This window comes from Diadema antillarum, unplaced genomic scaffold, assembly GCF_040938485.1.
Source record: "Diadema antillarum isolate AM-2024a unplaced genomic scaffold, OU_Dant_1.0 seq00000368_RagTag, whole genome shotgun sequence".
Lineage (NCBI taxonomy): Eukaryota > Metazoa > Echinodermata > Echinoidea > Diadematoida > Diadematidae > Diadema > Diadema antillarum.
Genome location: NW_027271369.1, coordinates 2,857,412 through 2,880,927, shown reverse-complemented (window position 1 = coordinate 2,880,927; position 23,516 = coordinate 2,857,412). Strand labels below are relative to the sequence as shown.

The following is a 23,516-nucleotide window of genomic DNA, read 5'->3' as shown; positions in this document are numbered from 1 at the left end:
GTATCTCACACAAAGTTAAAAGCCCAATTCTCATCTCCACCAATACTGTGCCATCCCTTTAAACTATATGAATGAGTGTTTGAAGTATGAATTTTGTTCCGATTTACCAGATCTAGGCTATATCTGAGAGTTGTATGAACAGATAAGGTCTAAACTTTATCCTTTCCATTTTATTATCTTCCTTCTTTCCGTCTGACTTTATTTGATGAATTCGTTTGAGTGATCATATTTTCATTTTATCGATTAATTTTCAGTGAGCGCTAAGGTGTAATATACTTTTTATGGTCACATCAACACTGCTACAGATTTACGAAGGAGACAGTGTGCATAAACACTGGCCAAATGAGTGACAGCAACGAGATCGGAAATTACATCTACTCAATTAATAAACATTGAGGATTTGACTTTTTCCGTGTAGTATCAAAATATACAAATCCAAAGTAGAAAAAACTTGTTCATTGACTGTACTCGTTGAATACATTATTAACCGACACATTAATACAATATCTTTGATAGAATTTGATCAGTTCTCTTTTATAAATTTGTGTTCCACGTAGAAAAGTTTCGAATTCCACGAGCAACACTTAGTAAGAAATTACAAACGTGCTTCATTACAGGAATCCGTTTTGACTAATCAACTAATTAATGATTACCGGTACTGTGATAGATACAGCAAATTTCAATGTTCTTATCCATGTAGCGTTAACAAACTATTTTCGTGACATGGAATGGAGTCGTCCGGGGCATGGTACGAACTACAACTATACAGTTTGTTAAAAATTTCTTTAAAAACAAACAAAACGAAGATTAACCAGCTAAACTTTCCTGTTAGACATAATTATGCTAAACTGTTTAATTTCAAGATAAAAGATATTCATTTTGACCTTACGTCACCTGAGTACTGCAACTCGAAAACATCCGACCAACTGACAGCTATACGTGGTCGTTGCCATCATTGCTTTTCAACAAATGTCAAAAATATTGTTCGATGACCTGGCCGAAAACACAAGAGTATACACTTTGTAATCATGGTAATTATGGATGATTAGTAGCCATCATGTCATGAGAATATCATTTGTTTCTGGACTAAGATTGACGTCCGTTTGATGGGAATCCACGTCGTGTGTGTGCACTCCGGAATCGTTTTGTCCATCTTCGGATGATTTCGGTACGTCTCGCTCACCCTTTTCAACGTTTGGTGAAACCTCGGCGGGACTCGTTGTTCCTTCGGAATTCGTCGGAGATCCATTACTCGCTGTCGTTGTTGTTTTTCGCTTCCGACTCCGCGTTCGACGAACGTTCTTCACCATGAGTCCCGAATCAGCCAGGGGAAGTCCCTGTCCGTAGGCATCGATATCACTCATCCTCTGAAGTATTGAACTGGGGTCTATTTTCCGCTTCCTGCCGTCGTTGACATTCGGGCTCGTCTTGCACGACGAGTAGCCCGGCGAACTGCTCCGATCGCTGTGGATTCTCCTTTCAATGGTCGGAGACGGCGTAAGGTTCGTGTTGTCCGACAGGGTGTCAAGGTTTCCATCACGAATGCTCAGATCGGAGCTTTTCTTCACGGGAACCGCGATGGCATGCGATGTAATCATCTCCGAGGCTTGTTTGACTCTCACCAGCTCGTTACGCAAGTCCTCGTTTTGCTTTTTCAGTCTCTCATTCTCCTCAATCAGTTTGTCTGCGTTTAGCTGCTCCAAATCAGATATTCGCTTCTTGAGCTGAGAGTTCTCAGTCTGAAGTTCGTCCACAGAGACCATCGATAGTTTTCCATTGATGCCTTCCGGTTGAATGTCTACACTGCGCACGCGCGTCGGGCGGCTACCCATCCTTTATGAAGTGATGATGCTCTTAAGAATTCAAACAATCTGTAATGGAAGAGTGAGAGAGAAAAGCAAAATGTCAAATTTTGTCATTTTTTTTAATTTTTGTATTTGTATTTTTGTATTTTTGTATCATTTTGGTCTAAAGATTAATTTTTCCAGTAAACTGTGCGCTTAGAAACATCTGTATTAAGCGCCTCATAAATGTATTGTATTATTATTGTTATCATTATTATTATTATTATCATTATTATTATTTACTATTATTATTGTTATCATTATTATTATCTATTTATTTATTATTACTGTTATTATTATTGTTATTATTATTATTATTATCATTATTATTATTATTATCATTATTATTAAATGACACTTCACAATCTGTGGTGTATTTCCCTTACACCAAAGCATACATCCACAGACATAGACGCATACACAGACACAAAAGTACACAAAATAATTGGCAGACTTCGAAGAAAGCGAGAAAACATTGCAGTTAAATACCCTTGTCGGTTTTTTATATTAGATTTAATGATTCACTTATATGGAACTTTTTTTTATTTAAAAAGATATTCACGAGCAAGTATCTTGTGTTTGTTGTGTATTGGACACAGCTCGGAGTTTTGTGCGCCATCTTTCCAAACCTGCAGATGGCAAACCACTTGCTTTGTAACAAGGAAAGTTGCGTTGCGTGATAACAACGGCAAATGGCTTTCCGTACGACGAAGCCTATAGCTCTAAAATATTTATCAAAAAAAAAAAACACGTCGTGATTCAGGCGTCTCATAGACGTTGCCATGACGACCGCCTTGTTCCATGCTGACAAGATAATCACACAGAGAGCCAATAATTCGGAATATAGATGAAAGCGGTACTACATTATTCATACTTTTGCAAGAGCGAACATTATTTTCATTCTGCTGTGGACACAAAAAGCAGTGACTTAAACTATAATTATCTTCATCATAGAAAAATCTGAACCCTAATAAAGCAGTCATCTCAAAGAGACGTTGCCATAACGACTGTTTTCCATGCTAACACCCTTGAGGTGACATCCCGGTGTTAAAGGGGATGGCTAGTAAGTGATCAGTGGGAATCAGTGGGAATGCTGGGGATGATTGTTTAAATCCTCGTGGGATTCATTTAAGAGTACATTATACATCTATTGTTGTGTGAAAATTATTTGCTTCAGAATGGTCTCATATTCAAGTAATGTGAAGTTTAATGTTTCCAGGTTAGCATGCCTGTACAGTGACGGGGCATTAAACTGCACATTACTTGAATATGAGACCGTTCTGAAGCAAATAAATTTCACACAACAATAGAAATACAATTCAACTCTGATTATTTCAAGTTGTTTTTTTTTAACGAGATTATAGACAATCATCAAATATTTCATTTGTAGATTCTGCACAAAGTGGGAGGGGAAAGAAAAATCAAATGTACCCGTAGAACCAAAGCAATATTATGTCGACGATTTTAATCAATGAACGTAGTTCTATAGTTCTGTATAATTCGACCGTGCGAGGTGTATGCATTTATCAAATATCAAACGTAGGAAAAGTCACAAAAACATAGAAGTAATTGAAATATAAATCATGCACCGACTTTCACTGCATAAAATAATTACGAAAGTATGACTTACAGAGAGAAAAGGAGAGAGAGAGAGAGAGAGGGGGGGGGGAGGGATAGTGTGAACACGTGGAAATCAGTAATCATGACACGCGATGCCCACTTTTACCTGCTTGCATTATGTGTACAATCTTGCGTGATTCTGAAGGCAATAGCAGGCACGAAGGTATACCCCACTTATCTTCATATTATGAAACACCGAAATGTCACCCCGATCTCCACAAAATAGGGGATGGGGGACGGGGGGGGGGGGACAATCCAAAACATACACTCTATCTGACGTGAAGTATGAGAATGATTTGATATGAGCAAGTTTATCATGATTACGCAATCCCAGCCTGCAATTCCCGTCGCTGGTTACACTTCGTAACTAGGCAACCGACGAATAGAAAAGATACCGCATCACTTTTAAAAGCCCGCCAAAATTTCCTGACATCCAAGGGATCAATGCCGTTCTTTGACAAAGACGCAAATCAATTTATTTCATCCTGCCGTCGCTGAATAATTTTGACGGATGCAGATGAGATGATGACTCCAGCTTGCTACCTAGACCGGCAAACAGTGATTGATGGCTTCAATTACAGGTGGGCTGGCGGCAAGATAGGAAATGAGTTTAGAGCCGGAGAATATTGTTTCGTCGAACGATATGAGAGAGAAAGAGAGAGAGAGAGAGAGAGACATGTACTGCGTTTTATGTGAGAAAGGAAGACAGATGGTGTAACACGAGAGATAGGAATAACACAAAAATGCCATACAGAAATGTAGAAGTTTTCAGACCATGGTTCGGATTTCACTGACGAAAACAAAAATCAGTATGAGTTCCTTTGACGGCCATGGTGAGAGTTCGGGAAAAGTGAAAGAATTAATCATGAGCATTTATTCATCAAAATGTATTGTCTCATCTTTCCATCAGAGTAGAATAAAACCTGTCCTTCAATCAATCTATCTATTTATCTATCTATCAAATATTATGCACAGACGCACAGACACACGCACGCACACATGCTTATATATATGTACATACATACATACATACATACTTACATACATACATACATACATACATACATACATACATATGTTTCAATCTCTCTTCATTAGTTTCACATTTTTTTTTATGGCAAATAATTACTTTGCGATAGTTCTGTTCAATAATTCCAAGAAACAGTGTTGATTTTTTTAAAGCTCTGCAACCTTGCATAAGGAAGGAAACCGCAAAGTCATAAGCAAAACGAAAACAACAAGAAGAACAAACACTCAACGCAGCCAGAGAAGGTGGCAAATATACGTTTCCAAACCATTAATAACACAAACATTGATAAGTGTTTGCTATTGCTTTTAGTTCTTCTAATACGCTATGACGAGCTAGAAGCAGCGGCATTGCCAAAGTCCGTGGGCTCCGAAATTGCTCCAACCTGCTTTTCTCCAAGGTACGTCAATAGTATGATGTTCGTGTGTGTGTGTGTGTGTGTGTGTGTGTGTGTGTGTGTGTGTGTGTGTGTGCGTGTGTGTGTGTGTGTGTCACGTCTCTGGCAGGAAAAAAAACTCCCTTGAAAGATTCGATATTTTACTGTTTCTTATTGGCATGTGAAGAAGAAAGCAAACACTCTTCATCCGCATACTAATCAGTCTAACCGTGGAGCTCTATACGATCTTACGATATACCGTTTGCACTCAAGCGTTATCTTCCTCACCCTACCGCTTCATCTCTCGCAAGAGTAATCTCTGAACGCACCCCCTCCCCATCCTCCTCCGTTCATAATGCGTTTTCTTTCTTCATCTTTAGAGACTGTGGCATAAGTCCAGTAATGTATTCCTTCCCCTGGCCACGTCAAATATACTCGTCCAATTATTCTCATAATATAAGTCCAGGGGACATCATCATATTACATGATAGTGTATGAAAGGAATTGACAATACCTATCACCAATTGCTGACTTTTACATGACTAAATTTTGATAAGATTATTTTTGATTAGTTAATTCAGCCTTTTAGATTCTTCCTCATTATAATGTGTAATTGACAGAATGAAATTTCTTGTCGTACACACATCTTCATTCTAACATTCTATCTATCAATTGCATATATGCAAAGGCACACATGCACGCCCTCACACACACACACACACACACACAAACACATACACACATGCAGAAAAACACACATACAGACACACCAACACACACACGCACACACACACATCGTCTGTCTGTCTGTCTGTCTGTCTCTTTCTCTTTCTGCGCGCTTTTCTCCTCCCTTTATTTCTCTCTTGCTTCTTATCCTTAACACGTCTTCTTTCCTGGCAATTTCCATTATCTCACATGTCCTTTCCTCCATCATGTTTCCTCCTCCTCCTCCTCCTCCTCCTCTTCCTCCTCCTCTTCCTCCTCCTCCTCCTCCTCCTCCTCTTCCTCCTCCTCCTCCCATCTCTCCATCCCGCATCTTCACTCCTATGAAAGGACAACCCTCTCCCTGCACCCGCGGCTTGATTGACGTATGTAAATACACACCTCAATTAACATCCATCTCTTGTCTCGTAAGTAAAGAGAGTTGCAAATGGTTCGAGAAACATCATCACCTAGCCTCTTGTGACGTGCCGTTAGCGTATTAGAAATTCTGTGTGGCTACACGCCGAAAATTAGATTGAATTGAACCCCGTTGCTATGAGCTACCACAAAGCAATGCATGATACAAGACAGGAACAGATAAAATCCTGAAAAATTGAATAAATGAAGTGGTAGCAGAGAAGTCATCGATGCACTGCCGACACGCTCACTTGCGACCATAATGGACCTAACAATTACCGAGCACACTCATAAAATATAAAAAAGTTCATGATTATCATAATGGCATACGGCATAGAAAGAAATGTCGAATAGGGCTACACATTTATATAGTGGTTGTGTGATGACTTTTAGTATTAAAAGCAGTGCAGATTGTATACTTTGTGGTCGCTACATCGATGTTTCAGTCTCATTTTCTCCCACTCTATTGGGATATCACTGCTTTCTTTACTCCCATGGGTTCATATCAATGTTACTGTTAAAATGCTACATGTTAATGGCCTACTGATAATTTCTCCTTTCTCCTCTTAAGTTCTTGAAATACATCAAGGGCTTAGTCATTAATCACCATCTCTTGATACTATCTGATCTACATAATAATCTGAACGTCAACTTCTAATTTTTTTAAAACAAAACATGATTATAAAATATTTAGTTAAGGTTTTGTCAGCGTAGTCTAAGACTCATTTTCCTGTCTCCGTCTTTGCCTCATCACTTATAGTATAGATATTTACGTACCCCGTTCTTTCTCACTGCGCATTACATCATGATGCAAGCTAACAGCCCTTCAAGTAAAGGCACTGGACTAATAGTTAATAAATTTATCAAATCTGCTGCTGGCGACACGTGCTTGTTTTGATTTTGGTGCACCAATGGCTTAGAATCTGACCAAATCACCGATTGCCATCAGTTTCATGGTTTGAATCTCAAATTCAGAGTCCACTTCAATGAACAGGTGGACATTTATTATACGTCAATGCCAGCACATGCATGCAAGGAAACACAAAACACAAACGCACATACACAAACACACGCACAAACAGACAAACAACGCACAAACGCATAAACACATATCCCTCTTAACTCTATTATGCTACAAGTAATCACTCTCTACACAAGCCAAACTGTTACCCAAACATATTTCGGACTGCATACGATAAATATGCACTTACGCAATGTAAACCAATGTTAATAGTCAATGGTTAAGAAAAGTAGTAATCTCATTGCATTCATTCCCTCAGAAAACACCGTTATTTAACTTTTCCATTATACATTCCTGAGGTAAATTCGCCACAGAATTTTTCATCTTGACCTAATTAATGAAGTATCTCTGAATCTTGCTCCATCCTGCTCTGGTGGTGAACGATTAGATGAAACTAATCAAATTCATTGAGTCTGAACAAAATCAGGTAAAAAGAATATGACGAAAAGATAAATCAACAAACCAAAGAAATACTGTTTCTTGGCTTAAATGATTAAAATTCACGACGATTTTTTTTTCACATCTATTCTCGAATTGTCATCTTTCTCCTCTTTTCTCCTCTCTTTGAGAACTTTGATTTCACTTTCAGAAGGATTAGATGCCATTCAGACTTGGATATTCAGTTCTTATGTTCTAAAGGCACGTACCTACAGCACGCAACTCCAAAGATTCTACTCTATACTGACGTACATGTTTCACTTATAGTAAACTATCTAAGGCCAGTGGGGCAAAATATCAAGTGCACATTCCATCGATATGGTACAAAATAATATGAAGCATACAAACGATCATTACCGATTAATATCGAAAGAGGTCAGACCAACGAGGTGAGGCGAAAAAACAAAATATTGTGTAATTAAAGACATTCTTTATACTGCTCGTCAACATTCTATAACGTGATGTTCAGGAAAGGTTGTTGACCAACAAATAAACGAGTTTGCAACTCGCGAACTTTCTGTATACGATACCCGACATTATGACGTCATTACATTCGATGCGACTTTGTTCTGGAAAAAGATGTACCGGGTACCTCTCTTTTGCACGACAGATCGACGCGAACTGGGTTCGTATAGTGCTATGATAATACTATGTAGATTTGTAAGCCAGCGTGTCGATTTAGGTGACAAACTTGACCTTCTAAATCGAATTTTCAGTTTTCTGAACTTGCTATTACAGCATACTCTACGTACATGCGCAGTGAGAGATTTAATCAGCTGCATACTGCTCTCTCGTCCGTCAATGGGGGCGGATCACAGCCTAACGAATAGAAACAGGAAGTCAGTCAAAGACACATATAGAAGGAGAAAGAGAGCCCAGGAATAAAGAACATTTAGAGAAAACATGTAACCAATAACACCTCCAAGAGATTGAGTGCTACTCGAAGGTTGCAACGGAATGATTTCTACTTGTCATTCGATATGTTTGATGAATCTGTTTGTGACAGACACCAGGGCTCGCTGTGTTCTCTTAAAAACAACGTATACCAAAATCAAAAGCAGTTGCTGTTTCCTACTTATAAGGATTTGAAGATGGAAGCGCGCTTTTGGTGTTTAGTGGTGGACATAAATATAAGGTTATCTGGTTATTGTCGTTGCCAAGGCTACTCCCCCTCCCCCAAACAAAATAGGAGAACAGAACATAATTATTATGACCCTTCTACATGTTATGAATCGCAAAACAAAACAAGACAAAGGTGTGAAATACTAAAGCTATCTTTCAAGATACTATACAAAACTCATGAAAATGGTTATAAGCCACTCAACCTTACTGTACTTATCCATTGACTGACAAGACGCACGTATACACTACAGACACATAAAATGCATATTTCATACACCTTCACAATACAAAATTATAATGACACCGTTGAAATAATGCTCTGAAATGGGGTTGCAAAAAATATTCGTAGTTCACAGAGGCATGTTTTATAGGCGCCGTCTGCTTAGTTGTTTTCGAAAACATTATGCCCCCGAGCTGTCGAGAAAGCGACGAGTACGGCATAGCACTGACAACCTTTGACGGTTTGTGCTCGTAATTAGCCGTTGCCATTAACCGTCGCTCCGGGATGCGGTTGTCTTGGTAACGAAAAGGTGTATTATTAACCCATTAAATCCACTCTTCTTAGTCAAATGACACGTCGCTGCTCCAACCTAACTTTAATGGAGAACGAGAGCTCTGGCTGGACAAGCTGTAATCATGAAGATAACGAACAGTGCAAAGATTGACGCCACAGCCATGGAAACTCGCAGGGACGGGGTACTTAATGAAGTATGTCAGAAAGTGGACTTTAACAAAAGTCATCATGAGGAAATTAATGGACTTTATACCATAGCAGCGGTGACAGCTCAAGGGTGAGACTTGCTCACCGATCGTATCATATCAGCGATTGGCATGACGAAATGTAGCTCAAGGACATGTCTCTTATATTGTTCTTTTTTCTAGACTGGAGGATCGTGCGTTACTTATTTATTAAGATTCTTTTAATGAATCAGGTGCAGATATTGAAAAAAAAAACAACAACAGAAGAAATGCAACGGAGAATCAAAAGTCTGATCAGTTCTTGATAGTGACATTGTCGATTTCAAAGAAATATACGGAATACAGATCGTGTCCATCGATGAAAAAACCTTTGATTGACGACTTATGCCTCGTTGATCAGAGAGATGAAGTACAGTATAATCAAGGTTATATTATACTAGCGAGCTTCCACTTAATGGCACGTGTTGCGAAACGATCAGACACCAAGTCTTGCAGATTGGTGGCAGATATGTATGTTCTCCAACCCATGAATCATCAATCTTTGGAAGCAAGTGATTTATCTTTACAGAGATTTTTTTTTTTTTGTTACATGAAAACTATTTCGTTGAAAGGGTCTTGTAAGCAACAATCCACATGATTTATAACAGGAATTTACTTGCTGTATAAATAGTGTGAACAAAACACAAAAGTAATTGAAACTATCTTGTCAGTGTTATTCCACAGCCCTCTCATGGACACCTTATGAATACAAGCCCACATAAACATATAAATCTTCTCACTTTGGAGTCCTCGATTAGACGAATTTAGAAGCAATTTATCATTCAAACACTTTGTATTAGGCTTTGATATGTATTATCACTCTTACCCATCGAAATACCACATGGGCGGTAGGTATATGACAGGAGAAAAAGTAAACGTTGATCGAGCAAACACTGTGATGACTTATTTTAGAGTTTTTAAAAGCAAACTTTGATGAGACTTTAAGTAACCATTTTTCTTCTTCGATCTGTAAAATATGGTGTCCAGCAAAATAATTCGCTCACGTCCTGAGCAAAAAGGAAATACCTTCTGAACTGAGGAAAGGTTTGAAAGCGGGGTAGTTGTCTTGAAAGAAAAACAATAATCTTGGTATGAGGATTTAAATTTCCAACTATTTCATTTCACCATATTACAAGTGGCGAGATACCAACTGACCTTGCATTCGGTCGTCCGTTCTCGATTTTATCTAATTTCCTCCTTTTCTGCAAAGGTGTATGATGTGTATGTATGTATGTATGTATGTATATGTATACGTATGTATGTATTATATATCTATGTATCTATGTATAATTATGATGTGTTAATAACGTACGTGTCCAATGAAACGTCATACGAAAATTGATAGCCGTTTCGCCACAAAAAAGGGTGAGAGAAGGTTTTTATAAAAGACTATAGAATATTTTCCCATTCGTGTGATCAATACTATAATTCATGGTATATCTTCAGATTCTTATATCCTGTAAAATTGCATGCACGAGGTTGTTTGTCTCTGTCCTTGAGAGTGATAAGAGATTAATGAATGTCCCGGAAGACATGAAACTTCAATGACAAGTTAGCTTGAAACTCCAGTTCAAACTCTCATCAATCACATCGTCATTAATCAGGAAGTTATCCTTCGAAACTGTGAGCGTTACAACTTATCATGACCAAGTGAATGCAAACGCCTCAGCGGACTGAAAATATGTAGATCGTGTATTCTGTTGCTTTCGCGTCACACAGCTTTTTTTCACGCTTACATTGCATTTATATGAATGAGACTGATTTTGGAATAGTCACAAATGTTACCTAAAAAGTAAGAAAGACAAAAGAATGACAACTGATAACATATACACAAACAGACGCAAATAGGAAATATGAAATTGAGCTGGTATTGAGGAACCATGAGACCAAAACATGATTTGAAAGCCGAGATAGTCTTGACCTGAAAGGTTAGGTTGGTCAGCATCGCTTCCTCGTAAATGACAGACGTCATATTCCGGGAATCACGGTTCAGTAACATGGCACTGCATCCTATCACGCCTGTCGCACTGCTGCAGCGGGTAACAAGGATCCGCACTGCAGTTGGAAATGAATCCCTCGGAAACACCATTAAGTGTGAATTCCAGTGTGTCGTCTCAGATGCTAAGACTGCATACAGCGTGAGATCTCCGGTCGAAAACAAATGATATCATCATTTCAAGTGCATCGTTAAAATCAAAATGTCGAGAACTTCGGTAAATCTTTAACATAAAAGGCCATACAAAACTACAGTGCATGAATGTAAACAAACATTATCATGTCATGATAACATAGACACTTGGAAAAGGTCCCTAGCCTTCTATTTCTGGATACTGCTTTATATTTCACTTTCGTGTTATGTTTCATACCTCATGGCTAGCTGTTAGGTCAACAATGTAAGGACAATATCATAGTTACAATACTTCGTCTGATTTAGCTATGTTAATGTTCTTCAGATGACACATTTATACAGTATTCCAAACTAAACGATCTCAAAACGTAATTTTATCTACCCAGAAATACAAACACACACACACACACACACACACACACAATATATATATATATATATATATATATATATATATATATATATATATATATATATATATATGTATAATATCAACATTAAGGCAGTACAAAATGCATATTCACTGCAGTCAGAAAAGTTTAACAGTTTGGCTTGTGTAGACAGCGACTACGTAGCATAATAGAGTTAAGAAGGGTATGCGTTTGTGCATTTGTGTGTGCGTGTGTGTGTGTGTGTGTGTGTGTGTGTGTGTGTGTGAAAGGGTGCCATACAGTACTGGTGCCATATCAACGGAGAAAAGAAAATAATGCAACTCTTGCAACTTTATATTCCAATATCGTGTTGCTGGTTCAGCGCGGTTCAAGTTTCCGCTACGTCAACATCTAATACCGACGAGACCCACAAGGCGACATAAAGTCCACACATTGATCGTGGCAGAAAACCTGTCCAAATATTTGACGTGAAACACCGCAGCTGCAACAGTGGACATAACGACAATGACGGAACGACCTCGCAAATTACCAGCAGTTCATCATACCATTTCTTTTGCTTTCGAATTTGGGCAGGCGGTTGGGAAATTGGCACTGAAAGAACGTTCATCTAATCATGGCAGTATATTTTCAAGGATGAGGGGGGAGGGGGCGGGCATGGTAACATAAGAATGTATTCGTGCTTGCGTCTCTATGGGATGTTACAACTTTCTAACCCAGAAAATACAAAATTATAAAAAACAGAGGGCACCATTCTGTCAGATATGGTAATCATTTGTCCAAAAATGATAAGAAAGCATTGGATTACGTCGACATTGTTCAGTTGTCCGGCATGAATTTGGCTCTACCGCAAATTGGACGGGAGTACAAAGCAGAGTGCAATTTGTCATTAGTTTTTACCATTATTTGAACTGACGTGAGTAGATGCATCTCTTTATCCACCACGCCAGACAGAATGACATCAGCATCCGAGGGATAAGAGGTTAGGTTTCTGGGTTAACGAAAAGCTCTCGAATAGTAGATTGTTTTCTGAACCACGGTCCGAACAATGAGAGTCAATGCTTTCGCGTCTTACCTTCTAAGGATTACTTTTATCAAATACAATTGACATTTTGTGTGGTTTGGTTTAAAGTGATAACTCACAATGTTTTTCTCCCATCTTCTCGCAGTATTTGAAGTAAACTTTGACATCTTTAAAACATATATATAACAAAAATTTTTCCTTGCAGTCATGTTTCCTTGTTCCATGCACAAATTCAAACGAAGCACATTTTAGCATTGCAAAATCCGCTTGAAGAAAAACAAAATAAAACAAGAAATCGTTAGAATAAATTGGCAGTGCCTTTAATGTCAATATGTTAAACTATACTTTGGGGATCATTATTCTGTCAATGGATGAATATTTCATATTTTTCGCATTAATGATATACGTACTTGCAGGAGATTAAATGGGAGAGTCCACGAAAGAGAACTTCAATGAAGCAAAGTCAGACGACAGTTACCATGACGACTGCTACATTGACTGAGAGATACATGCTACTCGCCTTCAGCAGACGGAATTGATATGAAAAGCTCGGAAACTATGATAAAACACCGCATCACCTTTACATTTATTTGTATGTTGATCTGTAATTGATAGCACTTACAATGCCCACAGAATCTCGCAGATTTTCCACTATGCCTCCAAATCGTATGCTTAACTCTACCTATATAGATATAAACAGCAGAAAAGTGGCGAAAGTTAGGATTTACGACATTAAAAAGTGCACTGATTACTTACAATCATGTGAGAAATTGCTTCCTCCGCTGAAATCCACTGCACAGCTTTCATTTCGAATTATGTCTTCAAACCATCACAATGAGGAGCTTTACAAAACGACCCGCATTCGCTCCATGATAACTTATCCTGTGTTATGGGAGATGAATCACTGATCACTACTTTTCGTGAGTTTGTTATGTTTTGTTCCAGCAGTAAAACACGTACTGGAAAACGCACTAAGATTGACCTGCCTGCTTGCCTACCGCGAGATGGGCCTCAAATGCCACTATTACGCTGTGCACTCGGCGTGAGTATTTTGCAAAATACCAAACCCCACTGCAGTCGAGTACAGCGCAAGAACCACAGGGATGCTCATCACACGAAACATGCAGGGCAGCACGCACGCCAGATGCATGCATTTACATTCATAATGCACACACGCACACATCCTCAGCTCCACTATGTGTATACGTGTTCGCGTGTACTGTATCTGCCTGATGCTCAGGTAGAGTAACTCCAAGGCGTGATCACAGAACGCACACACCCAAATAATTTTCGTAGACAAACCAACGTCGTCATACACACAGCAGTAGAGGTGTACCTAGTCGACATGGAATACACTGTACATAACACGGAAAATATTATAGATTAGTAACGATACCAGAATTGTCTTGACTTCTTCATCTGAATCACTCTTGTCGAAAAGTGCATTTATACAAAATGGTAAAAATAATATAGTAAAATACGATTCGCAAACACTTGTTTCATCGTCTAATCCCCTCTTCCCATATCTCCCCTTCCACGCCCTACAAAACTATACTAGAATAAAGGGAAAATGTTAAAGAGGAATTAGAGACATAAGAGACACAAACAGCTCCTAAACCTACAGTTTGGAAATGAAGCAAAATAAATTGAGATCGTAATATCCTTAAAAGGTGTTGCTTTTTCGTAATGTAATCAGCAAACGACGCTTTGTAAAAGCCTCTTTCGAGTTACTTCGCGAACGATGAAAATAATCGTAAATTTGTGCTGTTGTTTTTTTTCGGTCAAAATGATTCACACGTATTCCATTGCTCTCGGATGACAACGTCCACTAATTAACGAAGTAATCCTAGCATTACGATTCATAAGACCATATTCTATTGCCCAGGCTGGCTTCATTAAGACTACTATACTAATAGAAATTCGCGCTGCCGCCGTCTTTAATGGTACCGTGCTATCGTCTGATTATCCATTAAGGTCACTACAAAGAAGCCTTAACGAACTCTTTCTGTATGAATGCTTTATCAAACATACACACAAAACTATACACACGTTATCAATTATAATTTACCGTGAAATTTAATTTGTTGGGAGAGTGTTCGTATTGGGAGAGTGTTCGTATTGGGAGGACATAAAACAACTTATAGTGTTAAATATCAACAAGCAATTATCACGATCAGAATGCAAGGGAAGCAGTGCTTTCGGAGCGTTTCCCGCCGTGCAAATCTGCATCCTCGCCGTCAGCAACGGAGATTGCGTTGTCATGGTTACGGAGGTCGGTGACTTGATGAGGTTTGATGAGGAAACGTGTCAAACATGTCTTATAGTGGGGTGGCTTAGTGAAATTATCGTGACACGGCGGACAAAAGCATGATTTTTTCACCAAAGGTACTTCATGATGTACCTTCTCAAAAAATAGGGTGCTCCAAGAAAATTGATGCTGGGAAGGAGGTTAGAGGTCAAAGGTCAATGACCTTTATTTGTGAAATAGGTTTTTTGGCTATTTCTCAGGTCAGGAATATCCAATCTGGATAAAACTTGGCAGGAAGAATATTGAGAACAAGTAAAATATTTTGATTGAATTTGGGGTGAAATTTCCAAAGGTCAAAGGTCAAAGGTCAATGAACTTTTTCTAAAAATCATGTTTTTGTTTATTTCTCCAGGTAGGAAGATTCAATTTTCACAAAATTTGATATGAACGTTGTATAGAAGGTACCAAGAGTATAAACCAGGGGTCAAATATAATTGTTGATTTGTGCGTTGCCATGGCAACCCAAAACTAGGGTTTTTAATTGAAGTTAGTTACAGGAGGCTATTTTCCAGTTTGGAAGAGATTCCATTTGAATAGGTACAACTGATCAACGGGATGTATAGAGGTTTGAAATACTTTTCATTAGTGTTAAGTGGTATGTTGTCATGGCAACTACATATATAGATTTTGGTTAAACTTAAAGGAGACTTCAGAACTTATGAATTTGAAGAGATTTCCATCAGGGTTGGTATTATTGATCAACAAAAAAGTCGCCAGACAAAGATTTGTCACCTTTATAGCATGTGGGTTGAGTGAATGCAGCAACAATAGTAGAACACATCAGTGAGAGTTTGAGGAAAATTGGACAATCCGTTCTAAAGTTATGAATTTTTGAAGTTTCTGCTCATGCAGTCGAGGCTGGATGAGAAGACTACTATACCTTGTAATATCACATGTGTACAACGATATAAAGAATGAATAAAGAAAATTCAACATAAATTATTTTCGCTTACAAAAGGATACTCGACTTCTCTTTCAGAAGGCAGGGGGAATAATATTACCCTTGACATACGTCACTAGCAAGTCAAAGAAACTATGTGAACTTTATTCAAAAAGTATGGTTTTGTGAAATTCTCATTTCATTTTCCTTAGAATGTGCGCATGTGACATCATACACTGTGGTAGTCTTTTCATCCAGCCGCGACTGTGCAGATACCTTAAAAAATCATAACTTTTGAACGGATTGTACGATTTTTTCCAAGCTTTCTGTGATGTGTCCTACTAATATTGTTGTATTCACTGAATCCACGTGCGCATGAAGGTGGACTTGTCCTTTAAGGACAGATTCTGAAAGAGCAGACTGTAAGCTTTAAAATGATGTATCACACAATTCAAAGGGATTCCCCTAACCTATCTAAATAATAATACCGGTACTGGAAAGAAAGCACACACTCTGGATAAGTATGAACTGAGAAAAGAGGCTGCATTGTCTATTTTAGCGTTTAATCTTTACCAAGCTGTCTCATGTCATTATGTTCATCTTTTCTTCCCCCCTCCAATTTTCATTTGAGTTTGTCATTATTAATTTTTGATGATAAGAACGATGCCACAAGGCATTGTTTCTTAAAAATGCTTCAACTGCTCCTTCAGGTCCAAAATCTACATCAATATATATTATTTTCCTGATCTCCTCAACATTTTCCAAAAATAAAGCATACACCTTTTATGCATTGAGTCCTCCTTTTTGTGGATAATTAAAGGCAAAAACCCAAAATTAGTGCTTGAAAATTATTCTTAAGTGTGAGTTACGGATAGAAAGAACCTCTGTAAAAAAAAATGAATCTGTATAATCAATGTTAAGTATTGTTAATAACACAAAATGTGAACAATATTTCTATGATAACATGTTTCCAGACTAAACCGTCCGCATTTATGCTTTAATGAGAAAAATACTGATATCTCTTTATATGTTTGCTTTGATTGCAAAAACTGTATATGGTAGGATGTCTTGTGATACAACAGGGGGGCATTTCATGAAGCAGTTTGGTCAGATATTTTTCTGACAAACTGTTACAAACTACAGAAATCCTTGCATCTGATTGGCAGAGAGCAAATTTGTCCGACAACTTGTCGGACAAAATGCTTCATGAAATGCCCCCAGACCTACACATATTATGCATAAAATGTGATATCCTGAACATTTTTTTCAAGTCACTCTCCCAAAAGTGTATATATAGGACCTTTAAGTTTTTCTTGTGTTTGTTCCTGGCAGATTACTAGTACACAAATGCTCCAATCCATGATGACCTAACGGAAATTAAGGAAATTAAAATGAATATACTGAAAACCAAAACTACAGATACTAATAACTTACTTCATTCTTCTCTCCCCACCCCACCCCTTCTTTTTGGTTTCTTGATATACTAGTAGATCTACCTGACTTTGATAATTGTCATTATGTAACATCATCTTCAATTGACAAGGCGATAAAACTTAACAATCATTTCATTATGCTGCTGGACTAATGGGGTTAGTTGAACTATATTGTTTTTAATGTGCTATACTTTTTCCTCCTATCAATCACATGTATTTTTGGGTGGAATGTATTTTGACATAAAGCATCATAGAATCAACCGCCTTTGGGGTCGGGAATTTTGTCATATCATATTGTGATTTAGATTCTGCTCTATGCCGATTTTGTTTTATTTCTATCAACTTTTTAAACTTCCCCATAGACTTTGTTCACCAGCCAACTACATCCCACCCTCTTTGGATAATGTGAACCAATCAAACATTGCTTTTACTTTTTAATAACATGTCTATACATAGCTATCAGACCAAAAATATTCAAACCGCTTTAAGTCTTTATGAGTGAAATTACAAATATCAATATATCTTTAAAAATATTCAAATTGTCTAAATTCAACTTTATCTATGAAAGCAGACTTTTAACTTTTTTAAACATTTGAATAACCCCCATAAGAAATAAGAAACATATAAAGAGGGGAGGTGCGGACTATAAAAATTGCTTACGGGAACCAGGTAATCCCTGCGCTAAACCTATGGAATTCACACAATCTTGGAGGAAACGGGTTAAATTTGTTAGGAAATATGTAGGGCAATACCCAAAACCTTAAGTTCTCAATGGAATATGCAGCTCTTCTACTGGTAAACTAGTAGTTCTGGGAGAAAAAATGAACTGTGACATAGTCCTACACCTGGCTCAGTCATTGCCCAAGATTTAAAGTATCTGAGCCAGAGTCACATGTCACTCTTTGCCATTTCTCTACAGGAGGTAGACAGTACTAAAAAAATCCTTTACAAGAAATTATATGAAATTATTCAATGAAAAGGTGCTTAAGAAAACTGGACTATTCCAACACACCTCCCTCAGGTCTGCAACACAGACTAACCACCTGTTACCATAGGAAAACCAGTAAAAATGGTGTATTACTGTAAACATGCACATAATATGTCGTATTATGGGTCTGAATTTTAAGACTAGCAACCATGTACATTGCATTGCATTGTACAGAAACCTGGCGAATGCCCTGTGTATAGTCTTTGAATTCAGACATTATTGTTATGTACAAATTAAGGGCATTTTCTCATTTTTTCTGTTAGCGGATTTCTTGGAGCACCCCCTAATTTTGATCCTCATATATATACCAATGTCTGAGGAAAAAATGACACTTTTGTCCGGCGTGTCACGATTATCAGTATATTTGTCACTAAGCCACCCCACTAAAGCTTAGTTGTTGTTCAGAACAATGCATCCTTCAAAGTCGGCACATCGTGACGTTGCCCCTCATCAATTAATATGATTACTCACTTTAATCTGTAGACGTTCCATCAACTACAAACTTAAGGCTTCACCAAATTGCATCAGCAAACTGAACCTAAGGTCTCGAGTATTCAGAAGTTTGCATCGCTCATAAAAGGAAGAAGTAAAGTTACATACATATTGGAAATCAATCCAAGAAATGATCATAACGTATAGATGAAATTACGGTGAAAGAAAAACAACAACATGACATTAGTCAGTATTAATCCGCTTAAACAAAAACTTATTAGCTATAAAACAATTCTCATGAAAGTAAGGCAGCAAATTTAAGAGCTGTTATTGCTGTGTTTCTTCCGCCATGATTTTGTTCAAATTTCGTTGCAAATGTTTGCTTTTTGTTATGTTGTATTTCAAAAGCACTGAACAAGACCGGGAATATGGTCGAATGTTCGCCAAATGAAGTCAGAAGTGAACAATATTCTGCCAGTTCCAGCAGTATCCATCCTTCAGTCGCAATCATATATGAAAAGATGCGCGCGCGCTTATCATAACATAGCCGCAGCCTTTACACGTTAAGTATGTGTATAAAAACCTAAAGTTTGGAATTAAAATGCTCTATCCTGCCAGGGGAGCCCATGTTTTAAGGTAAGAAACAAAGCACCAAATAGGTAAGTCATCGCCTTCTTCATCAGCGACCAGGATGCGATATCAATGATAGACTTTTAAATCCGTTTTTCACAAGATTATACGTCTGCTCGAGGTCAGATGGATATCTTTTTTTTTCAATAATCTTTATCTATGGACATTCAAATCAATACAAATGTGATATTATCAGCTGATGCCGCTGTACAATCGTAACTTCTTTTTTTTTGACGCAAATAATAACATTCTTCTACACAGGATGTGCTTATACCTTTTTTGCATGAATATTGTACAGCGAAACAGAGTGTCATCATGTGGGTGTATGTCTAAATACATACACAAAAATACACACACACACACATATATATATATATATATAATATATATATATTTATAATATATATATATATACTATATATATATATATACTATATATATATATATATATATACATACATATATGTATGTATATTGTGTGTATATATATATATATATATTGTGTTTATATTATAATTCAGTATCCACATAATTATTGTGTGTACACTCACAACGATTTTTTTTTTATTCATTCAGAATTTTCTGCATTGAATATATTGCAAATGATACACAATATTCTTTTTTTTTTCACAGAAAACAATAACGTGTACTATCGAACATAGCTACATTACATTGGCACATAACTAAAAATTTTGTGTACAATAGTCTAATAACAGAAAAAAGATGTTGATTCAGCTCCATTCAAGATACAGGAAGAAACAATGATCTGACTGAAATTATGGTAGACTGTATTTTGGGATAGAATGCAGAACGCTGTCTTTTAAGCAAGTAGAATGAAGATACGACAGGCTGAAAAAAAAAAACCCACAGAAATAAAACGTATGAAGCGTATATCAGACTGTATATCGTGTGTACATAACGAAAAAATAAAAAACAAGCCAGGCTATCTGTTGCTTGGCGTCGCATTGCGATAATAACAAAAGATTATTCAGGTGTAAGCTAAGACGAATGCGGTGAGTGCTGGTGTAAGTGTGTATGCTCAGCAGGCGCTTGGTAAAATGTGCTTTTTCGATGGCTAAACTTGAATGTGTTTGTTGAATGGTTTATATTATGAATAAATTCATGGAGAGTAACAAAACATCAAATACTAAGAACATTTCGTGTTCGACTAATCCGAAATCGACTAATGTCCTGAGAAAAGCTATGTAAAACATGCTGGTGCATAAAAAATTCGTCTGTTCTGCAATATATTGCAATTAGAAACATCATCGCCAGAAAAACAGAGTCAAAATAACTCTCCTGTCTTTATACCGGCGAAACAACAGCAGCAAAAGGAGTTGTTTGAAGTTTCGTCATTCAAGCTTTATTGACAAAATAAATGGTTCGTTTTTGTTTTACTCTAACAAACGTGGTACGGATAAAAGTACATCTGTGCAGTGCAAGCAGGGGTATCATCACAATACGGTGGAATTTGAGATGATCTTCATGATTGACGGGCATTTTATAGCTGGTTTTCATAGATTGTGAGTACTTGGATCTAGAAAATGACACGTTTCGACACTTGACATAATTATTGTAAAGAAGTATAATATTTGTGTTTGCCGAAAATACAAATGTATGAGAGCAACAATATCTTGAGAAAATCTCTTGGACTGATAAGAGAAAGATAATGTCCCACTTAATCTTTAGACATTTGAACAAGTTTTTCTGCGGCATGCAAGATCCATTAAGGTTAGAGCGGATGTGCAATAGTCTACTTTGATTTACATGCCATACTGCAGCTCGCGAGAAACTTAAGAATGATAGTGTGTTTTACCAACCAAAGACTCCATGATCGGTGCACGGCTTAAAGATCGCTGATGCACACTTCTCTTTCAATCTGCAGGAAATACGGAATATACACACTCACGTGTCTCTTTTTCTCAGCCACTGGTGCCTCAGTATGTGACAAAGTTCATTAGCGATCGTAACAACCCAAAGTCTGCAGGATAAAACTAACTTGGCGGAAGCACTCACTCAGCTATGGCATCAAAGGAAATGTACAAGGGACTTCTTCGACGAAGGCCATAATACCTGTAGATGAGCTGGCTCGTGTGCCTCCTAAACTGTACCCCAATGTCTTTAAAGCAGAAACTTATAGAGAATCTAGAAATATGACAAGTTTGATATCTACGGAAAGCTAAGAAGCTAGTTAATAAAACTGGATATCTTTTAGACGATGTAACTTTACCCCCAAACTGTTTTTGAGATTGAAAAAACACCCAATTTCCATGACCACGTAGCTCCGTTCCCTACAAGAAACATCGAATTTGAGCGACGTCACCAAATGTTTATGAGCTGATTTGCCGTACGGCTATATGAGACCCGTTCTGCTATGGCAAAACCCAAAACTTCTCGGCAAATGTGATTTCGCGCTACAGCCCGAAAAAAGGTCAAAAAATGACCTTGGGAAATTTTCTAGTTTCTGATTGATATCAACAACATTTCGAGATACAACCTACAAAATGTGGAATTTTGAAGAGAAAAGTGGGATGTCAATCTCAAAAGTTGGCCAAAATCTTACGTCTAAGGACCAACTCCTTCGCTTACGGCGAAAATGACTGTTCTTTTGGCCATCGTGTCTTAGATATTCTGCGTTGAACCCTTACACATTTGGTACCTACAGAAAGCTCTACCTCTGCTTATTCCAAATATGGTCATGGCATGATGTCATGCTACTCACTTTCATTCATAAATTCCTCTGAAACATGCGTAAGTTTATGCAAATCGTCTCCCAGACGCGTAAAAAGCCTTGTTACCAAGACACTTGATCGAAATACGTGCAACCTGCGTGTTATACGATATGGGGATCGCTGCAGCAGCGCGCAGCGGTGCATGCTTGCATGCTTGCATGCAACACGTGAATCGTGACTGCTGCTCAGCACGGAAATGTTGCAGTTTCCCGCTTTGTTAGACTTTTTTTTTTTAGCAAGTTGAGGTAGAAATTAGAATTTAAACCAACCCACAAGAGAAAAAGAAGGTCACATTTATCTAACAAACATTCATTATGCCATTTCGAAGAAGAATCCCCCCCCCCAGAAGAAGAATCCCCCCAGTACCCCCAGTCTTTTGTCTTTGTCCGCAGCTCCAAGTTATTTAACGATACCGTTACAGCACTTTTTCTGTAAACACGGCGAAATATGTACTCGTGTAAGCGATACTAAAGTATTCATGTGGTTCGATAGTTCGTTCTTAATACTGATTTTGCACTGGTACAATTTAAGTTGGTTGAGATAAACATGTCCGTTCTCCGTATAATTTCACGCCTATAAATTCGGGAACCTACAGTTTTTACAAGCATCATTGCTTTTATGTAGGCCCCATCATATTTCTGACATTGATTTGTGATATCCTCAGATGATAATGACCATTTATATTAGTGTGTAATGTTTGTTTGTCTTTATTTTTCAAACATAAGATATGGTTGTATAGATTTTGTACTTTTGTTTTATTGTCAATCATTTTGTAATCCCATCACTGAGAAAGTGGAAATATGAAATAAACTTGAAACTTGAAGAATCAAGCTGAAATCACGGCATCGAGGATTCCCTCTTCACTGTCGATTCTGCTGGTACTGTTGTGCGTACACCTGATCATGGCGATCGCGAATCTTGAGCTGATTACGGTAGGTTTGTGCTTTTCAAACGTCGTATTTCCGTAAGTTTATGAGTGTAAAAATTATTTCCAATCAATTACAGCTCTTTGACTTAGATGTCATCCTCCATGAGTATGTAAGATTACCTCAGCTATGCGCAATTCCCCCACAATGATTGATTTGTTGTGTCAATGATAACAGCAAATTGTGGCTGTACGAAGCAACAGCTGATCACGGCGATAGTGAATCTTGAGCTGATTACGGTATAGGTTTTGTGCTTTTCAAACGTCGTATTTCCGTAAATTCATGGGTGTAAAAATGATTTCCAATCAATTACAGCTCTTTGACGTAGATATCATCCTTCA

The 23,516-nt window shown here is 37.7% G+C and overlaps 1 protein-coding gene across 1 annotated transcript; it reads right to left on the bottom strand.

Moving 5' to 3' along the window:
* Nucleotides 1-1,055: 1,055 nt before the first annotated feature.
* Nucleotides 1,056-1,832, bottom strand: LOC139731376 (uncharacterized). Its single transcript, XM_071642267.1, has one exon. It carries the CDS (start codon nt 1,830-1,832, stop codon nt 1,056-1,058), a length of 777 nt encoding a protein of 258 aa, XP_071498368.1.
* Nucleotides 1,833-23,516: the final 21,684 nt, after the last annotated feature.